The sequence below is a fragment of the Lipotes vexillifer genome, unplaced genomic scaffold (assembly GCF_000442215.2).
Source record: "Lipotes vexillifer unplaced genomic scaffold, Lipotes_vexillifer_v1.1 scaffold785, whole genome shotgun sequence".
Lineage (NCBI taxonomy): Eukaryota > Metazoa > Chordata > Mammalia > Artiodactyla > Lipotidae > Lipotes > Lipotes vexillifer.
Window position 1 is genome coordinate 1150980 of NW_006791778.1, and position 24643 is coordinate 1175622.

General features: G+C 40.4%; 1 protein-coding gene across 4 annotated transcripts in view; it reads left to right on the forward strand.

The window, feature by feature from the left end:
• Positions 1-2653: 2653 nt before the first annotated feature.
• Positions 2654-24643, forward strand: part of PPP2R1B (protein phosphatase 2 scaffold subunit Abeta) — a 36370-nt gene continuing 14380 nt past the window's right edge. The window contains exons 1-15 of one of the 4 annotated variants that reach the window (XM_007464658.1): positions 2693-2825; positions 3988-4078; positions 4482-4582; positions 7833-8065; positions 8355-8502; positions 12480-12635; positions 13296-13410; positions 13844-13914; positions 14275-14409; positions 15170-15343; positions 18465-18525; positions 21663-21817; positions 22185-22327; positions 22717-22808; positions 23220-23765. In XM_007464658.1, coding sequence (XP_007464720.1) covers positions 2712-2825; positions 3988-4078; positions 4482-4582; positions 7833-8065; positions 8355-8502; positions 12480-12635; positions 13296-13410; positions 13844-13914; positions 14275-14409; positions 15170-15343; positions 18465-18525; positions 21663-21817; positions 22185-22327; positions 22717-22808; positions 23220-23236 — 1806 coding nt within the window. In that variant the 5' untranslated portion in view covers positions 2693-2711 and the 3' untranslated portion in view covers positions 23237-23765. Of the gene's footprint in view, positions 2826-3987; positions 4079-4481; positions 4583-7832; positions 8066-8354; positions 8503-12479; positions 12636-13295; positions 13411-13843; positions 13915-14274; positions 14410-15169; positions 15344-18464; positions 18526-21662; positions 21818-22184; positions 22328-22716; positions 22809-23219; positions 23766-24643 lie in introns of those variants that run through there. The other 3 variants (XM_007464657.1, XM_007464660.1, XM_007464659.1) reach the window with 3 other exon arrangements.

Here is a 24643-nt window from a genome sequence, read left to right on the forward strand (position 1 = left end):
TCTCAAACCGGGCAATTTTCTGGGGCCTATTTTCTCAGCTTGTGTTATTCCATAGGTGTCCAATTTATTGTGCTTGGGTAAGCAAAGCATATTTGAGTTTTAAACAAAATAGCTTAGCATCCATCAGTGTGCTAGCTTTTGTTTAGCATACCGAAGCTCGTCTAAGCCTTAGCTAATATCTAGAGATGATATGTGTGGAACTGACTTAATGTGCTTCTTTCTGCGCTTGCTTCCTTCATCATTTCTGAAGCCTTTTCACATAAACTATAAGGGAACAGATTTCTCCTCCTCATGCCAATAGGAACCCCCTCTGATCTCCTAACTGGTAAAGTACTAAATCAAAAAAACTATTAACTTTCCGCTTCTCAAGTAGTACTTGGATCCATTTCTAAGGAAAAAAATCTTGAAAACCCTAAGTTTACTTAAATTATTTTTATTACCATGTTACTTAAATTTACAAATATAAAGTAGGAATATAATGTTCTTTTATTTATAATTCTTATACAACTAAAAAAACCAAAATAGATTTATAAGTTAAATACAAATGAAACCACAAAACTAATACTACTCATATTATAGTAATTCAACATGGCAAATGATGTATTTTGCTGAGACTAAATTATCCCTTGTATTGTGACTGTTATTGCCTGCGAAAGCTCAGCTTCTTTTGAGTTCAACATGCTTATGCCACCAAGTGACCTATATTATCTCAATTTTCTCACCACTTTTCTGTTAGAACTACTGTGATAGTGCAGTCCTATGATGTGATTTGGCTTTCATTTTGTGCATGAAAACACCATTTTCATTTTAAATCCACCTCTGTTCTTTCCTCATGATCCCAGAACAATAAAAGCAGCAATGAACACACATGCAATGTAGGTATTGAGATCACGTGGCAATACCAGGTTATAAAGTAGTCATCCAAATAATACAAAATATGCTTATGCAAATCTAAAAAATAATTATCAAAATGAAAACAAAATTAGGGACTTCCCTGGTGGTCCAGTGGTTACGAATCCGCCTTCCAATGCAGGGGACGTGGGTTTGATCCCCGGTCAAGGAACTAAGATCCCACATGCCGCGGAACCACTAAGCCCACGTGCTGCAACTACTGAGCCCATGCACAACAACTAGAGAGAAGCCCAGGCGCCTAAAAGAAAGTTCCCGCATGCTGCAAGGAACATCCCGTGTGCCACAACTAAGACCAGATGCAGCCAAATAAATAAATAAATAAATATTAAAAAAAAAAAGAAAAGAAACCCCTAGAGAACACATGCACAAACCTAAATTGAGAATTACTGTTTAGATCCATTGGTTCCCAAACTTTCACTATGATCAAAAGCCTTATCTACTGTGTTTACTTCCAAGAACCCCATGTGTTTTTTTGGTTTTTTTTTTTTTTGCGGTACGCGGGCCTCTCACTGTTGTGGCCTCTCCCGTTGCGGAGCACAGGCTCCGGACGCGCAGGCTCAGCGGCCATGGCTCACGGGCGCAGCAGCTCCGCGGCATGTGGGATCTTCCCGGACCGGGCCACGAACCTGTGTCCCCTGCATCGGCAGGCGGACTCTCAACCACTGCGCCACCAGGGAAGCCCGAACCCCATGTTTTTTTAAAAAAGTCTCCTAAATTAGATTTATTAATAATTTTACTTTTTTAAATTAATCAAACACATAGAATTACCAGTTCAGAGCTTGTGATCACCATAGGTAGCTATCAATCTAAGCTGCTTAAATTATAGTTCAAAACAAACAAACAAAAAGGGACATTCTAGTTATTCCATGCTGCCCTAACAAGGGTAAATGGAAACTTCCCACTAAATTTTGTAAGAAAGCACTCCCATACCCTCACCTCCTGCCACTGCTGCCTTTGAGGACTCCTGGAGTTCTAGAGAGGTCAGTTTAGTCTTTCTTGTACAAGCAAAGTAGCCACGCCACCCAATTTGGAAGGATTAAAGCTTGCCCTAGTTTTGCTTGATTGTTGTACTTCTAGCATGCTAAAGACCTAAAAAATGGGAGGAAGAAAATACAACAGAAGGCACCATTCCAGTACCAAACTGAAAAGAAACAAAAACAAGAGAGCAACATGTTTTTAACAGCTTGCATGGAGAAAGCGGAAAAAATATTGACTGGGGAGTTTGGATAGCGCTGTTCATTTTCTCTCACCGCCCGCGTTATTTGTCTTACGGGGCAGGAGCCAGATACAATTCTGGCGCACAGGCCAGAGGAAGAGGTGGAGGGGTTTTGTGGAAGCTTGAGGATAGCGGCGAAATTAGGACTGGAAACCCAAATGGCTCAGGGCCAGGATGAAGTCAGGAGAGGCGCTAAATCTTTTTTCCTTCTGTCCTTGGGCATCCTCGTTGGTCCGCCTGAGTCCTAAGAGGGCACAGCATGGTTCACTCAGGTAAGTCCCCGACGCCTTCAGATCATCATGAGCGGGACGAATCCCCGCCCCTGTTTCTTTTGCCTGGGGAGAGGACACGCGGGCTCCTTTCGCTTTCTCAGCCCACCTGTCTTTTGGAGTTCAGACGTGCACCTCCGGCAGCGGGGTCCGGAATGGGGCCTCCACCGGCCGGCCAGGCACTTGGTTCCCCGACCTCAGCACCAGCCGAGCCAGGGCCTTAGCCCCGCCTCTCCGGGCGCGGGGCGGGGCCTGGGCGCGGGGCGGGGCCTGGCGCGAAGCGGGCGGTGGCGACCAAGCGGAGGAGAAAGAACATGGCGGGCGTCGCGGGGCCCCGCATGGGCCAGGGGGCAGCGGGCGGAGATGGAGACGATTCGCTCTACCCGATCGCGGTATTAATCGACGAGCTGCGCAATGAGGACGTGCAGGTACTGGGGTCCGGCCGGGGAGCGGAGGCGGGCTCGGCCGGGCGCGTGGTAGGGAAGGGGGAAGGCCCGCCCCGGGGCAGGGGAGGCCCGGGGATTGAAAGCTGGGACTCGGAGCAGAAGCTTGACAGGGAGGAGGGGAGAGATCCGTGAGGGATTCTGGTGGCTCGACCCGACGGGGCGGGAATCTCTCCAGCAACCCTTGTCCCGGCCCGCTGAGGCTTTGGCCCGGCGTCGCACCGGGTCCGGGGCGGTTGTGGGGGAACCGGCTTCCCTCCTGGGCCCTCCTTCCGGGCCGGGCGGTGGGAACGCCGCGTCCAGCCTTGGGCGGGTTGTCTGTAGCTGAACGAGCGGGAGGAGGGCGGAGCGGAACCGCGAGGGCCTGGAGCGGGCTGCAAGGATGCCAAGGCGCCCAGTGAAGTGCAGGTGAATGACTGCCTTCCGCTGGGCTTGTGGGGTAGAAATTAGGTTGGATGGCTAACTAACCTAGAGGAGGCGGTGTATCAACTCTGATGGAACTTTCCTTTGGAAAGGCAGGGCTTGTACTCAACCGTTTCACCTGCTTCACCACTGCCAAAGTTCTCTTTTTAAAATTGTCTCACTTTTCTGAATATTGTATTTTCGTTCATTTCTTTAATGGGCCCGTCAACGTGTTTCTCCTAAGAAATCTTCCTTTAGCTAATGAAGGCGTGTTCCACTGTTCTTGAGGTTCCTCAAAGAATAAAATCTAAATTAAAGGTTTTCTTCATCCTTACCTGTATGTTATTATCTCACCTGTTTGCAACTGCTGTCTTTTTTTTATTAAATTTTTTTAAATGATTCACATTTTTAAAAAATTTATTTTATTTATTTTTGGCTGCGTTGGGTCTTCATTGCTGCCCACGGGCTTCATTGCGGGCTTCTCATGTTGCGGAGCACGGGCTCTAGGCACGGGGACTTCAGTATTTGTGGCTCAAGGGCTCTAGAGTGCAGGCTCAGTAGTTGTGGCGCACGGGCTTAGTTGTTCCGCGGCATGTGGGATCTTCCCCAACCAGGGCTCAAACCCGTGTCCCCTACATTGGCAGGCAGATTCTTAACCAGTGCGCCACCAGGGAAGCATGCAACTACTGTCTTTTGGTCTAAATCACAACTGTTTCTTGACTTCGTTCTTTCTACTTTTTTAAAGCTCCGTCTCAATAGTATTAAGAAATTATCAACAATTGCTCTAGCACTTGGAGTAGAAAGGACACGAACTGAACTGCTGCCTTTCCTTACAGGTATGTGACTCTTGGAGGAAAGGCATGGGCATTTCTGTTTTCCAGTGGCTTTCAAAACTTTGACTATTTTTTTCGAATTTGTTACCCACAGTATTAGTAAGTACTAAACTGAGCCTGCTGTTTCCCATGAAGAAACAGGACAGCATATACTGTAATTTTGTGGCCAGACATATTCAGACCGTAACTATTTAGCTAATAGGAAAGTAATTGATATGGATTATGGATTTCTAATTCATTCTGTAAAACAGATCCACAAAGACTCTTGATTGAGAAGGAGGAAAAGGCTGTTAGGACTGTGACAGACCATCTAGTTACATACTGAGTCTATTCCTAGTTTTGTGTGAGTGTCCAGCTCTGGCCCGGATATCCTTGTTGATGAGTACTGGGTTGTTGTCATTTCCAGATACAATTTATGATGAAGATGAGGTACTGTTAGCTCTTGCTGAGCAGCTGGGAAATTTCACTGGCCTGGTGGGAGGTCCTGACTTTGCCCACTGTTTGTTGGTGAGTATATTCTGCCTACTCTCCTTCTAGAACTTTTGTAGTATAAATGATATATTGTTTGGTGATAGGCACACTGCAGCATTTTTTATGCAGATCTTTTTATGGATAGTCACAGTGTTAGCTACTGAGAGGACAAATAACTAGGCCCTTTGGACTCAATTAACCCTTTCTTATTTTTTCTGACTATGAATTAAAGAACTTCTCCCTCTTTTTTGCCTCTGTAGATTTGTTAATTTAGAGGTCGGGAGAAAAAGGATTTGATGGTTTTTGTTCATGGCTTTTTCCCCCTTGCAGTGGAGATCTTAATGCTCATCTAGCAATGTTATGGCTTTGGGAATGTTTATTAGTTTTGTCTTTAATTGTAACTTTTGCTTCTGGCTTACTTTGCGAATTTGATGAATTCAGTTTAATTTAGTTGACATTTATTGAGAACCTATTATATCAGGCACTGCAGTTACAATGTTAATGTTAAAGAAGAGCATTATGAATGGAATGAGGCCTCTGTCCTTATGTGTCAACAAATAGTTACTGTGCGGTGTTAGATGGAAAAATTTGAAGCACATAAAAGGCATTCAAGTAATAGAGAAGGGAAAGGGATTAACCCAGGGTGATCAGGGAAGATCTGTTGGGAGAGAATGTCTGAACTAGGTTTTGAAGGGTGACTAGGAATTTGCCAGTTAGACAAGATAGGGCTGAATGCTTCAGGGCTTAAATATTGTCTGTATTATATGCTGACTCTTGTGACTTCTGTCTTTACCTCTTACCTTTCCATGGAACTCCAGTTATAGATATATGTAGAAAGATAGATATAAATATCTCTGTCTTTCTCTATGTATCTGCCTGTGATTTTTCTACTTGGATGTCAGACAGGCATTTCAAATTTAACATCTAAAACAACATCAATTTTCTCCCCCAAATATGCCTCCTAATTAGTTGCCCCGTTGCAGTAAATGGCATCACCGTCTACCCAGTTGCACAGACCAAAACCTAGAAGACGTTCTTGAATTTGCTTTCCCTCATTTCCCACATCTAATCCATTAGTAACTCCTATAGATTCTGTGTATGTTCCAAATCAGTTCACTCTCCTTCATCCCTACTGCCGCCTAGCTCTTCATCCCTCCAGTCTTTCTAGACGACGTGATCTTTCCTCTAGATTACTGCAGTACCTTTCTAACTAGTTGCCCTCCACTCATGCCTCCCGCCCCACCACTACAGTTCACTCTTCACCCAGCGGGTGGATCACTCACTACCTGCCAGGGCTCTTAAAAATCCCAAATTTCTACCTTAGCTTGTACCTTAGTTTACAAAACTTGCCCCTATGAGCTTATCTCATGTGTCCCCTCATAATAACCTCATTCCATTCACAATGGTCTTCTTTCTGTTCTTTGAATAAACCAGGCTTATTGCCTTAAGACTTTTGCCCTAGGTATTCCCTATAATAAAATGTTTCTTTTTGAGCTTCCTGGGGCTGTCTCTTTGTCATTCACATATCAACCTTAATGCATCTCAGAGAGGCCTTCAGCTGACCACTCAACCTGAAATTGCATCCCCACTCACCCCTTATCACATCATCCTATTCTTTTTTTTTGGCACTCAACACCGTCTAGCTGGTTTCGTGACTAGTTGTTATCTTCCTCCATTAGAATGTAAACTATATTCAGTATCCTGTGATAAACCATAATGGAAAAGAATGTATGTATATGTATAACTGAATCACTTTGCTGAAATTAACACAACATTGTACATCAACTATACATGAATAAAATGAATTAAAAAAAAATAAAATCAAAAGACCCAAAAAAGAAACAAAAAAAGAATGTGAACTCCACTAGAGCAAGGAAATTGTGTTCTTGTTTCTTCTGTATCCTCAGTGCTAGAATATAACAATAATTATCATTTTAAAAGAAAGAGTTTAAGAGCCTTGGAAGCATGGAACCGGTTGGACTGCAGGAGTATACAGTGTTGGTGCTAGAGTTGGAAGAAGTGGTGGTCCGGGGGCATAGGAAAAGAGCATGGAGAGATAGGCAGAGTTCACATCAAGAGACAGGAGCTTGCCTTACCCTGTAGTAGTGATAGAGATTATCCAGTGACACTGCATGAGAGGAGGTCAGAGATGGCAGTGGACAGATCATGAAAGGCCTTTACAAGTCAGAAAGCAGTATTTTTTCAAAGGGCTTCTGAAATGCCTCTTAGAAAAGCTGAGTACTTTCTACCTCTGTGTATCAAATAATTTTTGAAATGTATTATTGGATAGACACACATCCCTCCTTTGACTCATAATTGTGTTTCACTCTCCTGGTCAGCTCTACATGTGGGTTTTGTTTTTAACATTTGCACCTCATGGTATATGCTGCGTTTGCCTGGACTGAGTGTAAACCCAGAAAGGCAGAGGTTCAGAGAACCCGCCCTCTGTCACTTTTTACTGGGCTGTGTTATATTCACTCACTGATCCTAGTCCAGACCAGCCCCTTTGGTCTCTTCTGTTTCTAAAGCTGCAGGCAAGGTTTCCTACCACCTCTGCACTCTTCACTTAATTGTTCTTTTGGAAACTCCCACTGTGTGTGGCTCATGGGAAGATTCTGGATGTATTCTGAAAAAAGGATTTTGTTCTCAGCCTTTTATAGGTTGGTGTGGAGACAGTGGACACAGGTCCACCTCCAGGAATGGTAGAATAATAACCCAAAGGCCGTGGACTCAGTGTCCTGATGAGATGTCCTCATGTAATTGTGGTGCCCAGTGTTGGTCATGTTTTTGCACTTACTCGAGGAAGTGTACATGATCCTGTCTGAATTTGGCTACAAAGCTTTTATTTATTTTTTTGGCCGCACCGTGCGGCTTGTGGGATCTTAGTTCCCCAACCAGGGATCAAACCCACGCCCCCTGCAGTAGAAGCATGGAGTTTTAACCACTGGACCACCAGGGAAGTCCTGCTACATAGCTTTTAAATCTAGTGATTCAGCTCACAATAATATTAATATTGTGTCAAGTCTCTTCTACTGTGTCATTTGTAGACACCATCTGGGAATTGCCATCTGGGACATGAGATCTTGGCTGTCCTACAGAAGTCGTGTCTTCAGGTTGGACACACCATATGTTATCACCATGTGAACTGAAAGTAACCATTTGGTGTGATGTAGCTAACATTCTGGTTACATGTACCACCTCCCTTCAGTCACTTTAAAAGGTGATAATCTGTATCTAACCTGATTGAGTAAGTTTTCTCTCTGGTTTTCCGTTTTGGTCTATTTAGCCTCCTCTGGAAAGTCTGGCGACCGTGGAAGAGACCGTGGTTCGAGACAAGGCTGTGGAGTCCCTGAGGCAGATCTCCCAGGAGCACACTCCTGTGGCCCTGGAGGCTCACTTTGTCCCTCTGGTGAAACGCCTAGCAAGTGGGGATTGGTTTACCTCTCGCACATCTGCATGTGGTTTGTTCAGCGTTTGCTATCCCAGGGCTTCAAATGCTGTCAAAGCAGAAATTAGACAGTAAGATATGGTATATTTTAGTTATTTGGGGTTATTGGGAGTTCACAGCTGACAAGTTACACAGTACCCTGTTACCCGTGAGTGACTGGTATCAGGGTAGTCGGATTCATGACACCACTTTTTATTGTCCAGTTGAATATACCCGTGGGTTTTCCTTTGTTACTTCTATGAGTAGAAGTCTAATCCCTGATGTTTGTAAGAGAAAACCTCTAAAATTTCTGTGTGCGTTGGGGGATGCTTAATCAATGGCATTTGACAGGAAATACCTTCATTATTTTATTTGCTGCAGGCACTTCCGTTCCTTGTGCTCAGATGACACACCAATGGTACGACGTGCTGCTGCTTCCAAATTGGGTGAATTTGCAAAAGTTTTGGAATTAGACAGTGTGAAAAGTGAAATTGTTCCATTGTTCACTAATCTAGCTTCCGATGAACAGGTAGGTTAACTCTTAGTAATTAAAGTACACAGATATGCTCCTCTTAAAATTTTAAGAATTTCTTTGGGTGTTTTGGTTCTCATGATAGGATCCTTTTTGCAGAATTAATAGTTAATTCTGGCCTGGATAAAGTTTAATATGACCCATCTCAGTGTCCTTATAATTCTTTCTTAACTGGACCACAGTTTTCTTTTACATTAGCAGCTGTTAAAAGGAAGGGGGTGTCAAAAAGGAAATGGGAGCCATAATTAGAAAGGAACACCAAAGCTGCATTAAAGGGTAACATACCTTTGGGCACTGCAGGCTAGATTGTCATGGGAGAGTAGTGTTTCCTGGAATTTTTGGCTTTCAGATAAACAAGCATAGCATGTATTGGGAAAGCTGTTTGACCCTCTGCATCCTCTTATGTGAGTGTATAGGATGACTTCACTTGATAGCAGTTATAAATCCAAGGATCTGGATCTCATTGGTGTAGAAATAGCAATAATAATACACTAGCAAGCACCTAAATAAATCTTTCTCAGCCTGTTTTAAGTGGTTTACATATGGCAAGTAATTCAGTCCTCACGACAGCCCCATTAGGTAGATGCCCCATTTTACATAATTGGAAACAGGCACAGGAAATTGAAGTGACTTGCTCAAGGTTGCATAGTTAGCAGTGTTGGACTGGGGATTTGAGTCTAGGCGGTTTAGCTCCAGAGTTCATGGCCTTCACTGCTAAGCTGCACTGCCTTTCTGTATGGTGCTTTGGAGGATCAGCCCCCAGAGTTCCTGGACTCCAGAAGAAGAGCCCTTCAGGTTTTGCCTAGTTGCTGCCCTAGAATCACTTTATGTGTACAGGATCATGAGCAGCAGATACATACCCATGAGTCTTATTTTCAGCTTCTAGATCTAAAGATGGTAAATCTTTCAAAATAATTTTTTAAATTTATTAAAATAATATGTAGAAAACAGCACAAAGTGAATATGCATCTTAATGAATCATTACAAGTTAATGTCATCTTGTGACTTTCATCCATGAAAGGAGATAGAGCTTTGACAGCCACTACCCTGGAAGCCCAGCATGGGCTCCTTTCCCAAACACAACCCCGCTCCCCAGTTCCCACTCCTCACTCTCCACCCCCTTAAGACTAACGCTTCATCTTGACTTTCATGGTAACCACCTCCTTACTTCTCTTTGCATTTTTACTACTCATACAGTATAGTTTAAAACAGCAGTATCCAACAGAAACACAATGTAAGCCACTGTTACTTTTAAGTTTTGTAGTAGCCACGTTTTAAAAAGTAAAAAACAGGTGAAATTGATTTTAATAATATATTTTATTTAACCCAATATATCCAAAATAACTATCCTTTAAACATGTGGCACTAGTTACATTTCAGGCACACAGAAGTAGGTAGTGAGTGGGTAGTGGTTGTCGTATTGGACAGTACAGGTTTAGAATCCTCATTTGAGATCTCGTTGATTACATTTCCAGTGGTATAATTTAACATTTTCTTTTGTCCTGCAAAATTGGTAGTTGAATCTAGAGTGGAGATTTGTGAAAGGCCCAGATAGTAAATATTTTAGGCTTTGTGGACCAGACAGTCTCTGTTGTCACTACAAAGCTCTGCTGTTGTATGTAGCACACTATAATATGTAAACTAATGGGCATGGTGCCGTTCCAGTAAAATTTTATTTACAGAAACTTGCTGCTTTTCAGATTTGGCCAGCACTTGCCCCAGCTCTGATCTAAACGCTTAAGGAGAGTTAGGTTTGATATTTTGGGGGCGATAAAATCACTTCGTAGGTGGAGGTTACTTTTCATCAAGAGATACGTCTAGTTGTGGTATTAGCAGCAATGGATGCTCAAAAAAATATTGTGCTTAGTTGTAGAATACGTGTGTGTATATTCACTCTGACTACTGATAGAATTGCTCCTGCTGCCTTAGTCATTCATTGAGAAAGTATTTATCAAGCACCTTCTACATATCAGGCACTGTTCTAGTGCTGGTTTACAGTGTTAAACAGGGTGCACAGGGACCATGCCATCATGGAGTTTACAATTTAATGAAGGAAAACAGATAATAAACAAACAAAACATTGGGGATAAATACTATGAAGAAAATAGAGTCGGATGACACAGTGGTGGGGAGTGATTGTAGGGCATCCTCTAGACTAGTTAGTCAGAGAAGGACCCTGAAGAGGTGGCATAAACTGAGACATGAAAGAAAAATGCCAGCCATGCCCTTTCCTAGGGTGTCAGAGCTCCAGGAAAAGAGAATTCCAGGAAGAGAGGACACTTAGTGTAAAGGCTCTGAGGTTAGTGGGCGAAAGGGACTCTGATCAGAGATGAGTTTGGAGAAGATAGGCAGGGGCTGGATTGTGGGGGACCTTTAAACCACAAGGGTGTAGAGTTTGGATTTTCTTTTCTAGGTGGAATGAGAATACACCGAGATTTTAAGCAGTGGTATGATTTGATGTAATCTACATTTTTAAAAGATCATTCTGGCTTCCAGGTGGAAACTAAATTGTAAGGTGGGGTTGAGAGTAGAAACAGCAAGACAAGTTAGGAGACTTTTGTAATAATCCAGGCAGGAGACAGTGGTGAACTAGGGTGGTATAGTGAAGATGGAGAGAAACTGGAGATAGTTTTGGAGGTAGTCAGTAGAACTATGATTGAATTGGATGAAGGGAAGAGGAATCAAGATCTCTTTGATTTTTGGCTTGAGCAACTGGGTGGATGCTGGTGTCACTGCTGAGATGGAGAAGATTCTGGGAGGAGTAGCAGGTATAGGGAAGAAAATCAGGAGTTCTGGAAGAGAAGCAGTTGATTAATTGAACAAATATTGATGGGTATATATTTCCATAGATGATGGTAATCCCTTGATTCTTCATAATTTTTGGAATCTGAAAATAGCTGTATAGCTACTACCAAGAACCTAGTTCTGCCTTTTTTAGCCTGTTCCTTTAGATAGAGTAGTGAGTATCTTGGGCGTAGGGTAAGTTATTGTTGATCTGTAAACGTGTAGTGTTTCGGAAAGTTGGAGTCGCTGTTATCCCTTGTGTGTTTGCACATGCCTAGATATACGCATATAGGAATGTTACATATATAAAATATTTATGTATATATACACACACATACTCTTAAAATTTTTGTCTTGTTTCTTCTGGGTGCTCAGATGTTTATGTATTTTCAGTTCCTACTAATATATTTATGATTCCCAAATCTATAGTCTCAATTCCCTATTTTTCATTGATTTGTCTAATTATATACTTCCACTTGTGCAAAGGACATATAGGTACTACGTTGATACTTGGTGGTTTACATTTGGGAAGCTGAGTTCATTAATCCCATACCTAATTTTTTCTGCTGGGTTTTCTATGCTTGGCTACCTCAAAGTTATTCTGTCCTTGATCATCAACATTTAAATTGAATGTTTTTTTTAAATTACTTTTAAAATTTGTTTTTCTATGTATTTTTTTCCAAGTCATTATCTCATGCCTAAACTCCTATTACTGCCATCCTACAATGAGTATTTTAAAAACTGAGCTTCCTAAGTCATTCCCTTACCCTTATGCCCTATTCTCTTTCTCTGTTCTGATCTGTTGTAAACAACTTGTACAAGCATTGTTTTTCATCTTTATCCCTCAACTTCTTATAGTGAGGATTTAGAGACATCATTAAAATGTTTTCTTTTTTCACTTAATCTTCACATTTTATTTTCATTTTCCTTAATAAAAATCTTGCACTCTAACTAACGTCATTACTTTGCTGTTCGCTCAGAGAACAGTCATTTCTGCCTTTATGGCTTTGACATGCCTGCCATTCCAGGCAAAGGGAGCAGCTATTTCAAGACATAAATACATGAGCTGCATATAGTGTGGTTGGTTTTTTTTAATTAAATGATACCCACGGCACTACCACACACCACACACTGCCGCGTGGCTCTCAGTAAATATTATCTGACTAACGGAAAGGAATTTTGTTCATTAGGATTCAGTGCGCCTCCTAGCTGTGGAAGCTTGTGTCAGTATTGCTCAGTTACTTTCTGAGGATGACCTTGAGGCTTTGGTGATGCCTACACTTGGACAAGCAGCAGAAGATAAATCTTGGCGAGTTCGCTATATGGTAGCTGACAAATTTTCAGAGGTAAAATTGTTGCACTGACATTTTTTGAGTACTAAAGAAAAAAACCAGAAACCCACAGATTTGCTGTTGTACCAAAAATTTCTGAATTGGAAGTGCTCATGGCAAAAACATATATAGATCTTCCTGGACTCAGGATGGGGTGATGTCCCGATAAACCCATTGCAAGTTGAAAGTGCATTTAATACTTGCTGAACATCATAACTTAGCCTCGCCTACTTTAAATGTGCTCAGAACACTTACATTAGCCTACAGTTAAGCAGAATCATCTAACACAAAACATATTTTATAATAAAGTGTTGAATATCTCATGTAATTTATTCAATGCTGTACTAAAAGTGAAAAACAGAATGGTTTTACATGTATCGGTTGTTTCTCGTGGTGATTGCATGGCTGACTGGGAGCTGGGGCTTCCCCTCTCTGCCCAGCATCACGGGAGGATTGTACTGCATATCGCTAGCCTGGGAAAAGATCAAGATTCAAAATCTGCAGTTTGGTTTCTACTGAACGTGTATTGCTTTCACACCATCCTAAAGTTGAAAAATCTTAAGTCAAACGATCATAAGTTGGGGACTGTCTGTACTTGAAGATTGCGCTGTTTTGTGTGTTCATGTTACTTATTTTGTTTAGAATACATTAAAACCTGTACAAATTCTTTTATAGCTCCAGAAAGCTGTGGGTCCCAAAATCACCCTAAATGACCTCATCCCCGCCTTTCAGAACCTACTCAAAGACTGTGAAGCTGAAGTCCGAGCAGCTGCTGCCCACAAAGTGAAAGGTTAAGGCATCAGTTTATGTTGTAGTTATGTCATTCACTTTGGTGCACTTTTTGTGTCAGTGAATTTTGTATTTTTTTTGTTCTAGATTATGTTTTCAAGTAAATAGAGATGACTTTAATGTGTTGAAATGTTACATTGTCACATAAAGCTACTCCCTTTATATTTAAAACCAAACGGCTGTGTTACCCTGTTTCTGTTTTTAGGGAAAAAAAAAAAGGCATTTCCAGGTTGGATTGGTGTGGTACACAGTGGCATATAGATTGACCAAAAAGTGCATTTAAAATAAGCCAGTTTTCCTCCTTGGAGCTTACTTGCTTAAACATATGATTTGATTTAACTTGAAAATGTTGATAAACCCAGTTAAATTTCTTCATTTGGCTCCTTGTAATGGCTCTATATAAGCATTTTTTTTTTTCTATTTATCTCTTTTAGAACTTTGTGAGAACTTGCCCATGGAAGGTAGAGAGACCATAATTATGAATCAAATTCTGCCCTATATAAAGGTAAACCTAACTTTAGTTTATTTTTTGTTTCACTTTGCCCTATATGAAGGTTAAACCTTACCTCAGTTTTTGTTTGTATCAGTATTCTCTTAAAGCTCTTTGAGTTTAAACGTGGACCAGGGATGAATGGGACAGATATGTTAACATGTGACATTGTTATTTATTACTTATTAGTGCTTTATAAGTGTAAAGTGCTCTTTGGTGCATAGGTTTATATTATCTGACAGATGGTCTGAGGAAACTATCAACTAATCAATACTGAAATAGTGCTGTCTTTTAAAAATTCCTTGTGAAATGGTATGGAAGTTTCTATTGTCTTGCAAAAAAAAAGAAAGGCTTTTAATTTTGATTTTGTTTTAGGAATTAGTATCTGACACAAATCAACATGTCAAGACAGCTCTAGCTTCTGTAATTATGGGATTGTCTACGATTTTGGGCAAAGGGAATACCATTGAACATCTTCTACCTCTTTTTTTAGCTCAGTTAAAGGATGAGGTAAGTCTGGCTATAAATTTTGTTGTCCTTTGATAGTCAGTGTTTTGGTTTGGTTTTTGTTTGGGGTCTCACTGAGATAGAACCCAACAAAGTAACTTATTTTAAACCATTGACAATGTTTGGGCATGGGGTTATAAGTTCCCCAGAAAATGGGCCATTTGATACAGACTTAAAAATGTCTTTCCATCTTCTCTGCCTAATTCCTGCTTATATTTGCTGCTTTTTTTTCTCTTTAAACTTAATGGATCTTTGTTTGATAAGTTTCTTTCATTTAAATATAAATATAATAATATCAAAATTATAACATTAGCTAATATTTATTAACACCATGTGCCAGGCATGATTATAAATGCTTTGCATGTATTATTATTACATGTAATTCTCACAACAGTCTTATGAGGGTGGATCTTATTATTCCCATTTTACAGATGATGAAGGTGAAGCACAGAGGTAAAATAACTTACCCAGGGTCTCAGCAGTGGTAGATCTGGGATTTGAATGCATGTAATTTGATTTCATAGCCTATGCCCTTTACCTTTCTATAGATTTTTCATTGAAAGTTCTGGTTAAGATCAGTTAAATTATGTGCTTTGAATTATTTGTGTACTCAGTGTTAAGTATTTCTTCCAAGACAATACTTTTTTCACCTGAGTCAATACTTTCTTATTTTAAATTTTATTTACTCATTGTGTTGGTAGGAGAATATTGGGCAGAGAACTTGATCTTTACATGTGGTCTTTTGGGGCTTGTGTACTTGCAGTGTCCTGAAGTTCGTTTGAACATCATCTCTAATTTGGATTGTGTAAATGAAGTGATTGGAATCCGGCAGCTCTCTCAATCACTCCTTCCTGCCATAGTGGAGCTGGCTGAAGATGCCAAATGGAGGGTCCGGCTGGCCATCATTGAGTATATGCCACTGCTGGCAGGCCAGCTGGTGAGTATCGGTGCTCTGTGAACTGAAGGATAGCATCAGATAGTGGAGCAGATTTACCATGGCAAGTAGGAGGCCCATGTAGCTCCTATGGTTATGTTCATTTAGACTCATGAAAGTATGGTCTCTCTTAGTTGCCTGTAGAGTGGTTTGCATTTTCATCAGTGCATTAACTTCTTTTTTTTTAACTTTACGTAACTTTTTTTTTTTAATTTTATTTATTTATTATTTTTGGCTGCATTGGGTCTTTGTTGCTGCACGCGGGCTTTCTCTAGTTGCGGCGAGCGAGGGCTACTCTTCGTTGCGATGCGCGGGCTTCCCATGGCAGTGGCTTCTCTTGTTGTGGAGCACAGGCTCTAGGCACGTGGGCTTCAGTAGTTGTGGCATGTGGGCTCAGTAGTTGTGGCTCGCGGGCTCTAGAGTGCAGGCTCAGTAGTTGTGGGGCATGAGCTTAGCTGCTCTGTGGCATGTGGGATCTTCCCCAACCAGGGCTGGAACCCATGTCCCCCGCATTCGCAGGTGGATTCCCAACCACTGTGCCACCAGGGAAGCCCTGCATTAACTTCTAATAAAAAGGTATTATAGAAATACATTTCACCTCCCCACTATCTGAAAGCAAAGCCATAGCAGAATATAATTAATTTCTTGGTATATGTCACATAGATTTTGTGCTACTAAATGTCTCTGTGATTTAAGGAATATTTATCTCAGAAGAAAGGGAAGTATGGTTTTGAGATAAATCAGTTTTGACTTTTGCTCAGGGAGGCTTCCCTGTTTGCCTATATTCTGCACAAAATGTCTCTGGTTACCACTTTTCCTACATCCTGGTTAAAGGGAGTTGAGGACTCTCCATATAAAAAAGGACTGTTGAAGTTTGTAATGCTAGTATTTTGGCCAAAGTCCACATTATCACATTACTCTTTGAGATTCATGGATAGTTGTACTGATCTCAAATTAATTAAAATTTCAGTGCTGGGTTTTATAGCCACATCCTTCCCTTTCTTTTTTAGTAGATAGCCTTGTCAGTTCTAAATTTGATGTGCCCTCACCATGTTGGTTGCACTTACTATAGTATATTATAACTGTCTGTTAAAATCTAGTTGAGGAGATAGACAACTGATCTCTTTTAGGGCAGGGACTGTGTTCAGTGTTTGATTTCCAGTGCTTACCATAGTGCCTGGCATTAATCAGGCACTTAACATTTGTTGATTGTTGAGAAAATGAATACCTGAAAATTTTTTGAGAAAGCTAGTAATATGTCAGTTTATAGCCAACATTAATACAGTTTGTTTCCCCTCTTTCAACCCCACTTCTGTTCCTTTCATATCATAGCATATGGGATTTATTTTTTCTTTTCTTGGATCACTGAATTTGTATTGTTATTTTGGTATACTTAGTTTATGAAATGTGTCTGTGCGTGTGTGACGTCATATGTTTTATCAAATTTGAAGTGTCCCATTCTTCAAAATGGATGCCAAAGATTATCAGTGTACAGGTTTCCCCTACTGTTTGAAAGTAGAGCATTCCTAAGAAAGCTTTTGTAAGCTGAAATGGCGTAAAGCGAAGAAGCAATTACCTTAGGACACATCTTGCTAACAGATACAGGAAGTAAATCAAGATAAAGCACAGATGCTCACAGACACAGTTCAAAGCAATGGCGGCCTGATGCTGAGATGCTGAGTGTAGTTCTAGGGGAAGGAGCTTGGCGGGGCCACTCTTGCTGCTGTGGTGCACGCTGCCTGTCGAAGGGCTCGTTGACTCGCTGCAAGACAAATGCCGAATGCTGTTTTCACCTTTTTTTGTTAAAAAAAATCCCCTTCAGATTTCTTTTGGTTAGTGAAGACACGTATTGTTTTACAGCTCTTTTGTAAAAGTGAAGTGATATAAAGTGAACTTTCGAAACAATATGGAAACAGGCACCGGGTGACTTTGGCTGCCTTATGCTTGTCTAGCAGAGGTGACATGTATCAGTCAGAAACATTTTGTTATACAACTTCAACTTCTTGATATTATTATATATTTTATCCTTAAAAAAAAATCCGTAAAGACTTTTATTTCAGGTAGTCAATTTATAAAATTCTTTCAAGACTTTATGTATGGTCTGGCTTATGGACCATGGTGAGTGAACGTAAGGCTAAACCACAAGAATCAGGAAATAAAAGTTAATTAAGACTCAAGAAAAATCCATGATCTGAAATGAAAAATAAGTCTTTGAGAGCGGACATGGTAATAATCTAAGGGTGTGCTAAAATAAAGCCTGTTCATAATCTAGTATTATGAAGCCATTTTATCATATATTCAAAGCACTTTAATTGCATTTCTTTATTGAAAATACATAATCACTGGTCAGAAACTTCTTAGGATCCAAAGAAGCTAAAGACTGTGAACGCGTAGACCTCAAGAGGAAGGTGCTGGGAAAGCACAGTTCACAGCGATCGCCCACATGATGTGACGTCCCACGGTGCTGGGTCTGTGCAAATCAGCTCGAGGAGCTTGTCTGCAGCCTGTGCTGGTGCGGCCACCGTTGTGGGGGAGAGCAGTGGTGGAGAGAAGTAGGATGATTCCACTGTGACTGTGCTGGGACCACTTCACTGTACTCTTGTGCCTGCTTGATTCTCTCTCTGCTTTCTCCCATGGATCCCAGAGTACTCTCTTTAGCTGGAGATAAGTCTGTCTCTTGATGTCAGGTTCTTTATCCTTAAGGATTTATTATGATATTAACCAAAAGGGGGAAAATTTGAGAATTATTAATATTACTGACTGGTATTTTCCTGGTAATTCATTTTTACAAATATTCTAGAGATTGTTTGGCAGCCTGTGCATGCTGCACTCTTCCTACTCATCTGCAGTGTTGCATCTGGCTCCAGGCCACTCTATTCTCTCCCACTCAGCAATGCCTGGGCCGACTCACTTCTGCTCTTCTTTATGACTTCTATCCAATAAAAATAGGTTTACAGTTTGTAAATCAAATCTCATGGTATTCTTTTTCTGGCTGGTCCATGAATTCAGCTTATTTGGAAATAAGTCATTTTTTTTTAGCTTTCAGGTCACATTGGTGTAATATAAATAGTACATCTTGATTTCTAAACTTTGGAGACGTTAATGGAATCTTCTGTATCCATAGGGTGTGGAATTCTTTGATGAGAAGCTGAATTCTTTATGTATGGCCTGGCTTGTGGACCATGGTAAGTAAATAAGTTAATGGAAGGCCCATGTTTTTGCATATATCCCATTTTGTTCATATATTTTCTTTTTAGAAAGGAATCCTAATCTGACCATATTTTGTTTTACCAGTACAGGGATGAAGACAGGCTTTCATTAAAATCCAGTTAGCTTTTTCTGAACGCAAGTTTGACATTTCAATTTTCTACCAGTTTTTTTCTATCTTAAATTTTATTTTCTTCATTGAAAAATCTGTTTGCCCTATTTCTCATTCTGTTACATTATTTTCAGACTGTCTCTTTTATACACATATTCATGCCTTTCTTATCTCAAGGTCTTCTACTCGGCCATGCCATCTTTGTGTCTTCAGCCACTGTAGACTGGGTTGGACAGGGACTGGAATCAGAAGAAAGGCCTAGGGGGAAGAAATGGCTACTTGTCTTCTTTGAGGTGACATAGAGAAGGAGGTATACAGTGGTGCAATAAAGATGTCTAGGAGTAGAAGACGTCAGCTGTGACCTAGGATAGAGAGGTCCCAGATTTCTGGTTGCGTGAAAGGCATGCTTACTTCCTGTACCCTGGCTGCTGCTGCCATGATACTAAGAGAGGGAGAGCTGAGAACTCAGGGCAGGGTCAGATAGGACAGCATTTAGAAAATAGATTTTTTTAGTATTTTACCTTTTCTTTGCATTTATAGCATAATTCATTTCAACAGTCACAGAATCTTTTTCCTCTAGTGCCACATACTGTGTTACAAATAAAAGCTGGAACTGCTGCTTATCAAAATATACAAGGCAATTCATGTTTTATATAAAGCCACTTCATGTTAACTTGTTAGCAGTTGACTTTTTGACAAGGTCTCAGGTCTGGGTATCTCCTCTTGTCTGCTGGGCAGAAGTGGGTAGGAGGGGTTACCTCTGTACCAGTGAGATCCAGTGCCAGCCCCATGTCTAGACCTGGCAGCTTCGGTGTGGTCTGAGATCTGTTCAGATGAGGGCCCTGAGGACTTACAGTGTCCTGTGAGCTTTGGTTCAATATTTTGGTGGATAAGTTGGGTATCCTGCTTCAGTTCCACAGCTTCTTATGTATACTTTATGTACTGAACGTATCTGTGGGTGCTTATGGGTGACTCTGTGGGAGGAGTGGGGATGTTGTGTCTGCTTGTACATGTAGGTGGTTTTGCTGAGGGCATAGTTGGATCATATGGGAGATCATATGGTTAAGGAAGTGAAGAGGAGGGGTGTGAAAAAAATGCACATCTCATAAAGGCGTATATATGTAGATAATTTCATTGTTTTCAAACTAGATTGTGAAGATTTTATTTCTATTTTTCTTGTCCTCCAAAGTTACCTTTTTATGGCTTAATTTTTTTCTTCTTAAATGAAACTGAGGTTTGGCAAATCATAGGAAAGGCAGTCTTCTCTTTTTAGAAATAAAGTGTTTATATTATTTCTGATAAATATTTAATGTTAGTGAGTCCCAGAAGATCAATCCATACTTTCTTGGAAAGTTAGCATTATAGATTTATTCTGAGGAACTTTTAAAATCCTCCTGTTCCACGAAGAATTGAATTCCTGACTCCTTTTCCATGTAGGATTGTTCTGTCGATGCAGGTTAATTAATACTTCCTTTTTCTCTGATTTTTTTTTTTCCAATTTGGGAGCAACAGAGACCCTTGTGTCTTTTTCTGCAGCAGCATACTTAAGTGGGCATTGCAACTTTGAACCAATGAAATTCTTTGAACCAATGAAATGTCAGCTCTGAAATTGTTCTATACTTAATCACATGGGGTTTTGTTTTCACATTTTAGATAACTGCCGTGTAGTGATCAAAGATCAATTAAATTTTTGGAAACTTTTTTCTGCTTATTAAACTACTAAAAGGATATTGTGGAAAATCCAGAGAACTATAAGGAAGAAGCATCACTTACTTCTCTTCCCACGGTTGAGTGGATAGTATTGACGAGAGGGAGGAATTTAGAAGGGGAATTTATTTTTTATAGGAGGAAGGGAAAAGTACCAAAGTTAGTGAGCATATAGAGTGTGTTAGAAATTCAGAGGAGTTGCAAGTCAGCCAGACCTTGAGGGGAGAGGGACAAAGAGGGAGGGAGAGAGACAAAACAAGCAGAGAGGAGAGGCAGAACTGTGGAATGGTTTGCATTCTTTTCACAGCAAAATTGAGAGAAGCCAAGAACATAGTAGGCATCTGGCCAAGTAGAGTTGAGTGCAGTTAAGGTCTGGGTCAAGGCCGAGCGCTCCGTCTCTGGTTACTCTGGCAGTGAGATCCCTTCCCTGTGGTAATGGCATTAGGATGAGAAAAATCTCAAGCAAATAAAAAAAAACAATGAGAGGAGAAGACACAGATGGGAAGAGGTTGGTTGGGGAGGGGGCGGGGGAGGGTGTGCCCAAGACAAAGAATGTGAGTGTGAAGGGAGGGAATTTGTGTTAGGGGTAAAACAGTTCACTTGAGTTGCTCCTTAGCGAGTGCTTCTAGATATTCCTGGTAGGTTGCTGCTCCCACAGGCTTTGGTCAGGTTGCATGTTGGTAATAAATTATATAGTTCCTTGGCTAAGCTGTCTTGCCTGTTCTCATCAGTGGCGTTACCTAAAAGGATCTATGGGCTGGGAAGAGCTGGGTATTTCCTGTCCGAAAGCCTTGTAGAAATTGTCCAGGGTCAGAGCTGTGGCTTGGATAGCTGTCAAGCCACAGCTGTCACCCAGGAGGGTTGGGCCCATCTGGAGAGAGAAGTAGAATAAGGAGTCAGTACCCACCACTCTAGATTTGTTATCCAAGCCCAGATTTTGAGTCGTATCAGACATGTAAAGTGAAGCATTGCCACACCGGTCTTTGTTGAGTGCTGTATGTAGCAACTAGTTGTTGAGAAGATCGTAGCTCAGGCCTTTATTATCTAGATTTATGACATCTTTGCTAAATGACCTCATAGGGAATTATGAGGTTAAAGCAGGCACATATATCCATAGAAGACATTTGACATGTTGTCTCAACAAACATTTTTAAGGGAAAAAAAAGCAAGTCAGCCTTAAGTTTTTATTTGCTGTTGTATAGATGACAACAGAGGCCTCTAAATAGCCTCCTCTCTGTCATTCTCTCAGCTGTTCTTGCTGCTGCTGGAATAACGTGACCTTCACCCCTTCTGCAGTGTACGCCATCCGTGAAGCTGCCACCAACGGCCTCGTGAAACTAGTGCAGAAGTTTGGTAAAGAGTGGGCCCAAAATACCATCGTTCCCAAAGTGTTAGTAATGGCACATGATCCTAATTACCTGCACAGAATGACCACTCTATTCTGCATTAACGTAAGTATTACATAGCTGTTATTGCTAAGCTCAGATGTTAAACCAGTTGTTCAGTACTGTATTATGAATTCTGAATATGTTGCCTTCTATTTGGACTATATTTCTTATACTGATTAATTTGGACAGTTAGGAGATGAGAGAAAAATGTCAATTTTTCAGTTTGTGTTAAAATCTGTAGTCAAGTCAGTTGTGAATTCTGGTCTAATTCTGGGATTCTTTGCTACCTTGTATCCTTCATTCACATGCTCACACTAGAAACATTTTCCTGTTGGCCAGTTACTTTCTTATTAAATATTGTCTCTTTAGATTTGGGGATATTTAGAAAAATAAAAGTGTTTTTAATGTGCTGTCTTATTTCTTTTTCTAGGCGCTATCTGAAGCCTGTGGTCAGGAAATAACCACTAAGCAGATGCTGCCTGTTGTATTGAAAATGGCAAGAGATCAAGTAGCAAATGTCCGATTCAATGTGGCCAAATCGCTACAGAAAATTGGGCCAATTCTAGATACCGAGTAAGATTTTAGTATTATTCTTTTTTTAAAATACTTTTAAAATTTCACCCCATATAGGCAGAAATAGCTAAAATTAAATTTGGTGATTTTCACTTCACCTAAGATGTGGGATTGGTTAAAGAAAATAATAGAGTAATTTAACAACCAGTTTTGAGTGTGTCTACTCTGACTTTAATGTTTAAGCTGTGTACATATGTGGATCATTGTTCGAAGCTAATTCTGAGAAATTATTTAATACTTGTCAAGTTTATATTATAGGTGTTTTAAGATTTTTTTTTTATTTTAAACTTTAAAAATTACCATAGAGCAAATATATATATACACACACACCTAAAGCATTTCTCTGGCTCAGAAGACTGCCTCTCACAGATGATACCATTGCATTTTAGTGCTTTGCAGGAGGAAGTTAAGCCGGTACTGCAGAAGCTAGGCCAAGATGAAGACGTGGATGTCAAGTACTTTGCACAGGAAGCTATAAGTGGTATGTCTGTTTTCTGCCTTCCAGCTTTTGCTTCGGCTAATGGGGTATGAGTTGTGTTAAGTGGGCCAGGCGATGAGCATCTGGACCTGGGAGGTGGTAAGCTCCCGGAATGCTCGTCTTCTCTTTGGGTAGAAGCTTCTTGGCCCACCACTGAGCTGGCCATTTTCCCAATTCCATGTCTAGGGCTGGGTAGGGATATGATTCTTACTGGTAAGAACAGTTTTTGTTTGGATTTTAATTAGTTTTTAAAGTTTAACTTTCGATTAGCCTGACAGAGTAAAGAAACTGACCACAGTGAGAAGCTCATACATAGTCTTATGCTTTTGGGTCATTTTTGTTGTGCTTAATGTTCACATAGATAGTTCATGAACTTTCTGTACCACTAACTTGCTTTTGTTTGGAATTTTCTAGTGCTTGCATTGGCATAATGAAGAACAGGAGGGGAAAGACTTTACTAAATTCTTATCACAGATTTCTAGTCCATGTGTTCTTGAACTGGGTGGAGAGAAAAAATGGAAAACCTTCAAGACCTCATCTGAACAAATGGCAACAACTAACAAGAAATCAAATTTCAGTGACTCGATTCTTTCTAAAGATTGTTTTTTACTTGTCTTCCTTGTTGGGATAATTATATTTTAACTGTTCTTATTGTTTGTGACCAATTCCTGACACTTGCACAGTCATTTCTTGGTTGTCTCCTAATGATTTATTTAGCACCATCTGAGCTCCTGCATCCTCATTGTTTAATCAGGCCCCGGCCACTTAATATTCCACCAAGCCTGGACAGGTTTGGACCCAGATGTGGAGCAGAGTGATCCTTTTGATGTTTATATGTATCTGTGTGTCTCCATCATTCCAAAGTTAAATATACATGGTTTAGAATAACTTATTTGATAAGCACTCCACTTGGGAGAGACATTGAGGTTTAACTGTAGCGAGAGCCATATTTTCCTGGATAGTGATGGTCTGCCTCAGTGTCTCACCTGAAAGGGGAATGTGGAAGCTCAGGGTTCATGTATTGGTTGCTTTGGTTTTTCTTTGCTCAATTTTGACTGTAGTCATGTCATTCAGAAACCTGAAGTGCAGATGCATCTTGCTGCTAATGTGTCATGTTGAAACCTAACATTTTCCACAGCTCCCCACTGTGACTGCGTTCAAAAATACGCTTTCCCACTGAGAAACTTAAAATTTAGTGCCTCCTAATAAGCAGTGGTTCTACTGTTTGTAAGATTGCAGTTGTATTTCTAATGAGTTAAGGAACCACTGGTATAATCCACTGTGAGGATTTCCTGCTCTTTACCTGGTTCTCCTTCCGGCTGTGTGAACATTTGGTCCTTGCTACATTGTACAGTAGTAGCTTTCCAAACTGAAGTTTCATTACTAATTTTTTGGTATAGGTGATGCTGAAATCTTATCATTTGAAATGTTTGTTTTTCTACTTTTACAGTAAAACCTCATTAGTTCCTCCTGGAATTGAAGATAATGAGTTAAGCTGAAGGGTTTGCTGAAGCAGATTAATAGTACGTGAGGAATCCTGTTGGGTCTGAACTACTTAAACAATTTTAACGCTCCTTAAAAAGCACCCTATTACCACTTGATATGCTAGTTACTAATCACTCTTTTCAATTATATTAAAATACCTTCCGTGAGGATCTTTGTGAGGCCACACCTTTATTTAGATGCATTCAATGTACTCTTTATCTCTGATATATATACATAGGTATTTAATGGATAATTAAATATTTTTTCTTTAAAATTTATGAACATTTTTCACCTGATCAAACTCAACTTGTCCCTATGCATTTTTTTTTTTTTTTTTTTTTTTTTTTTTCTTT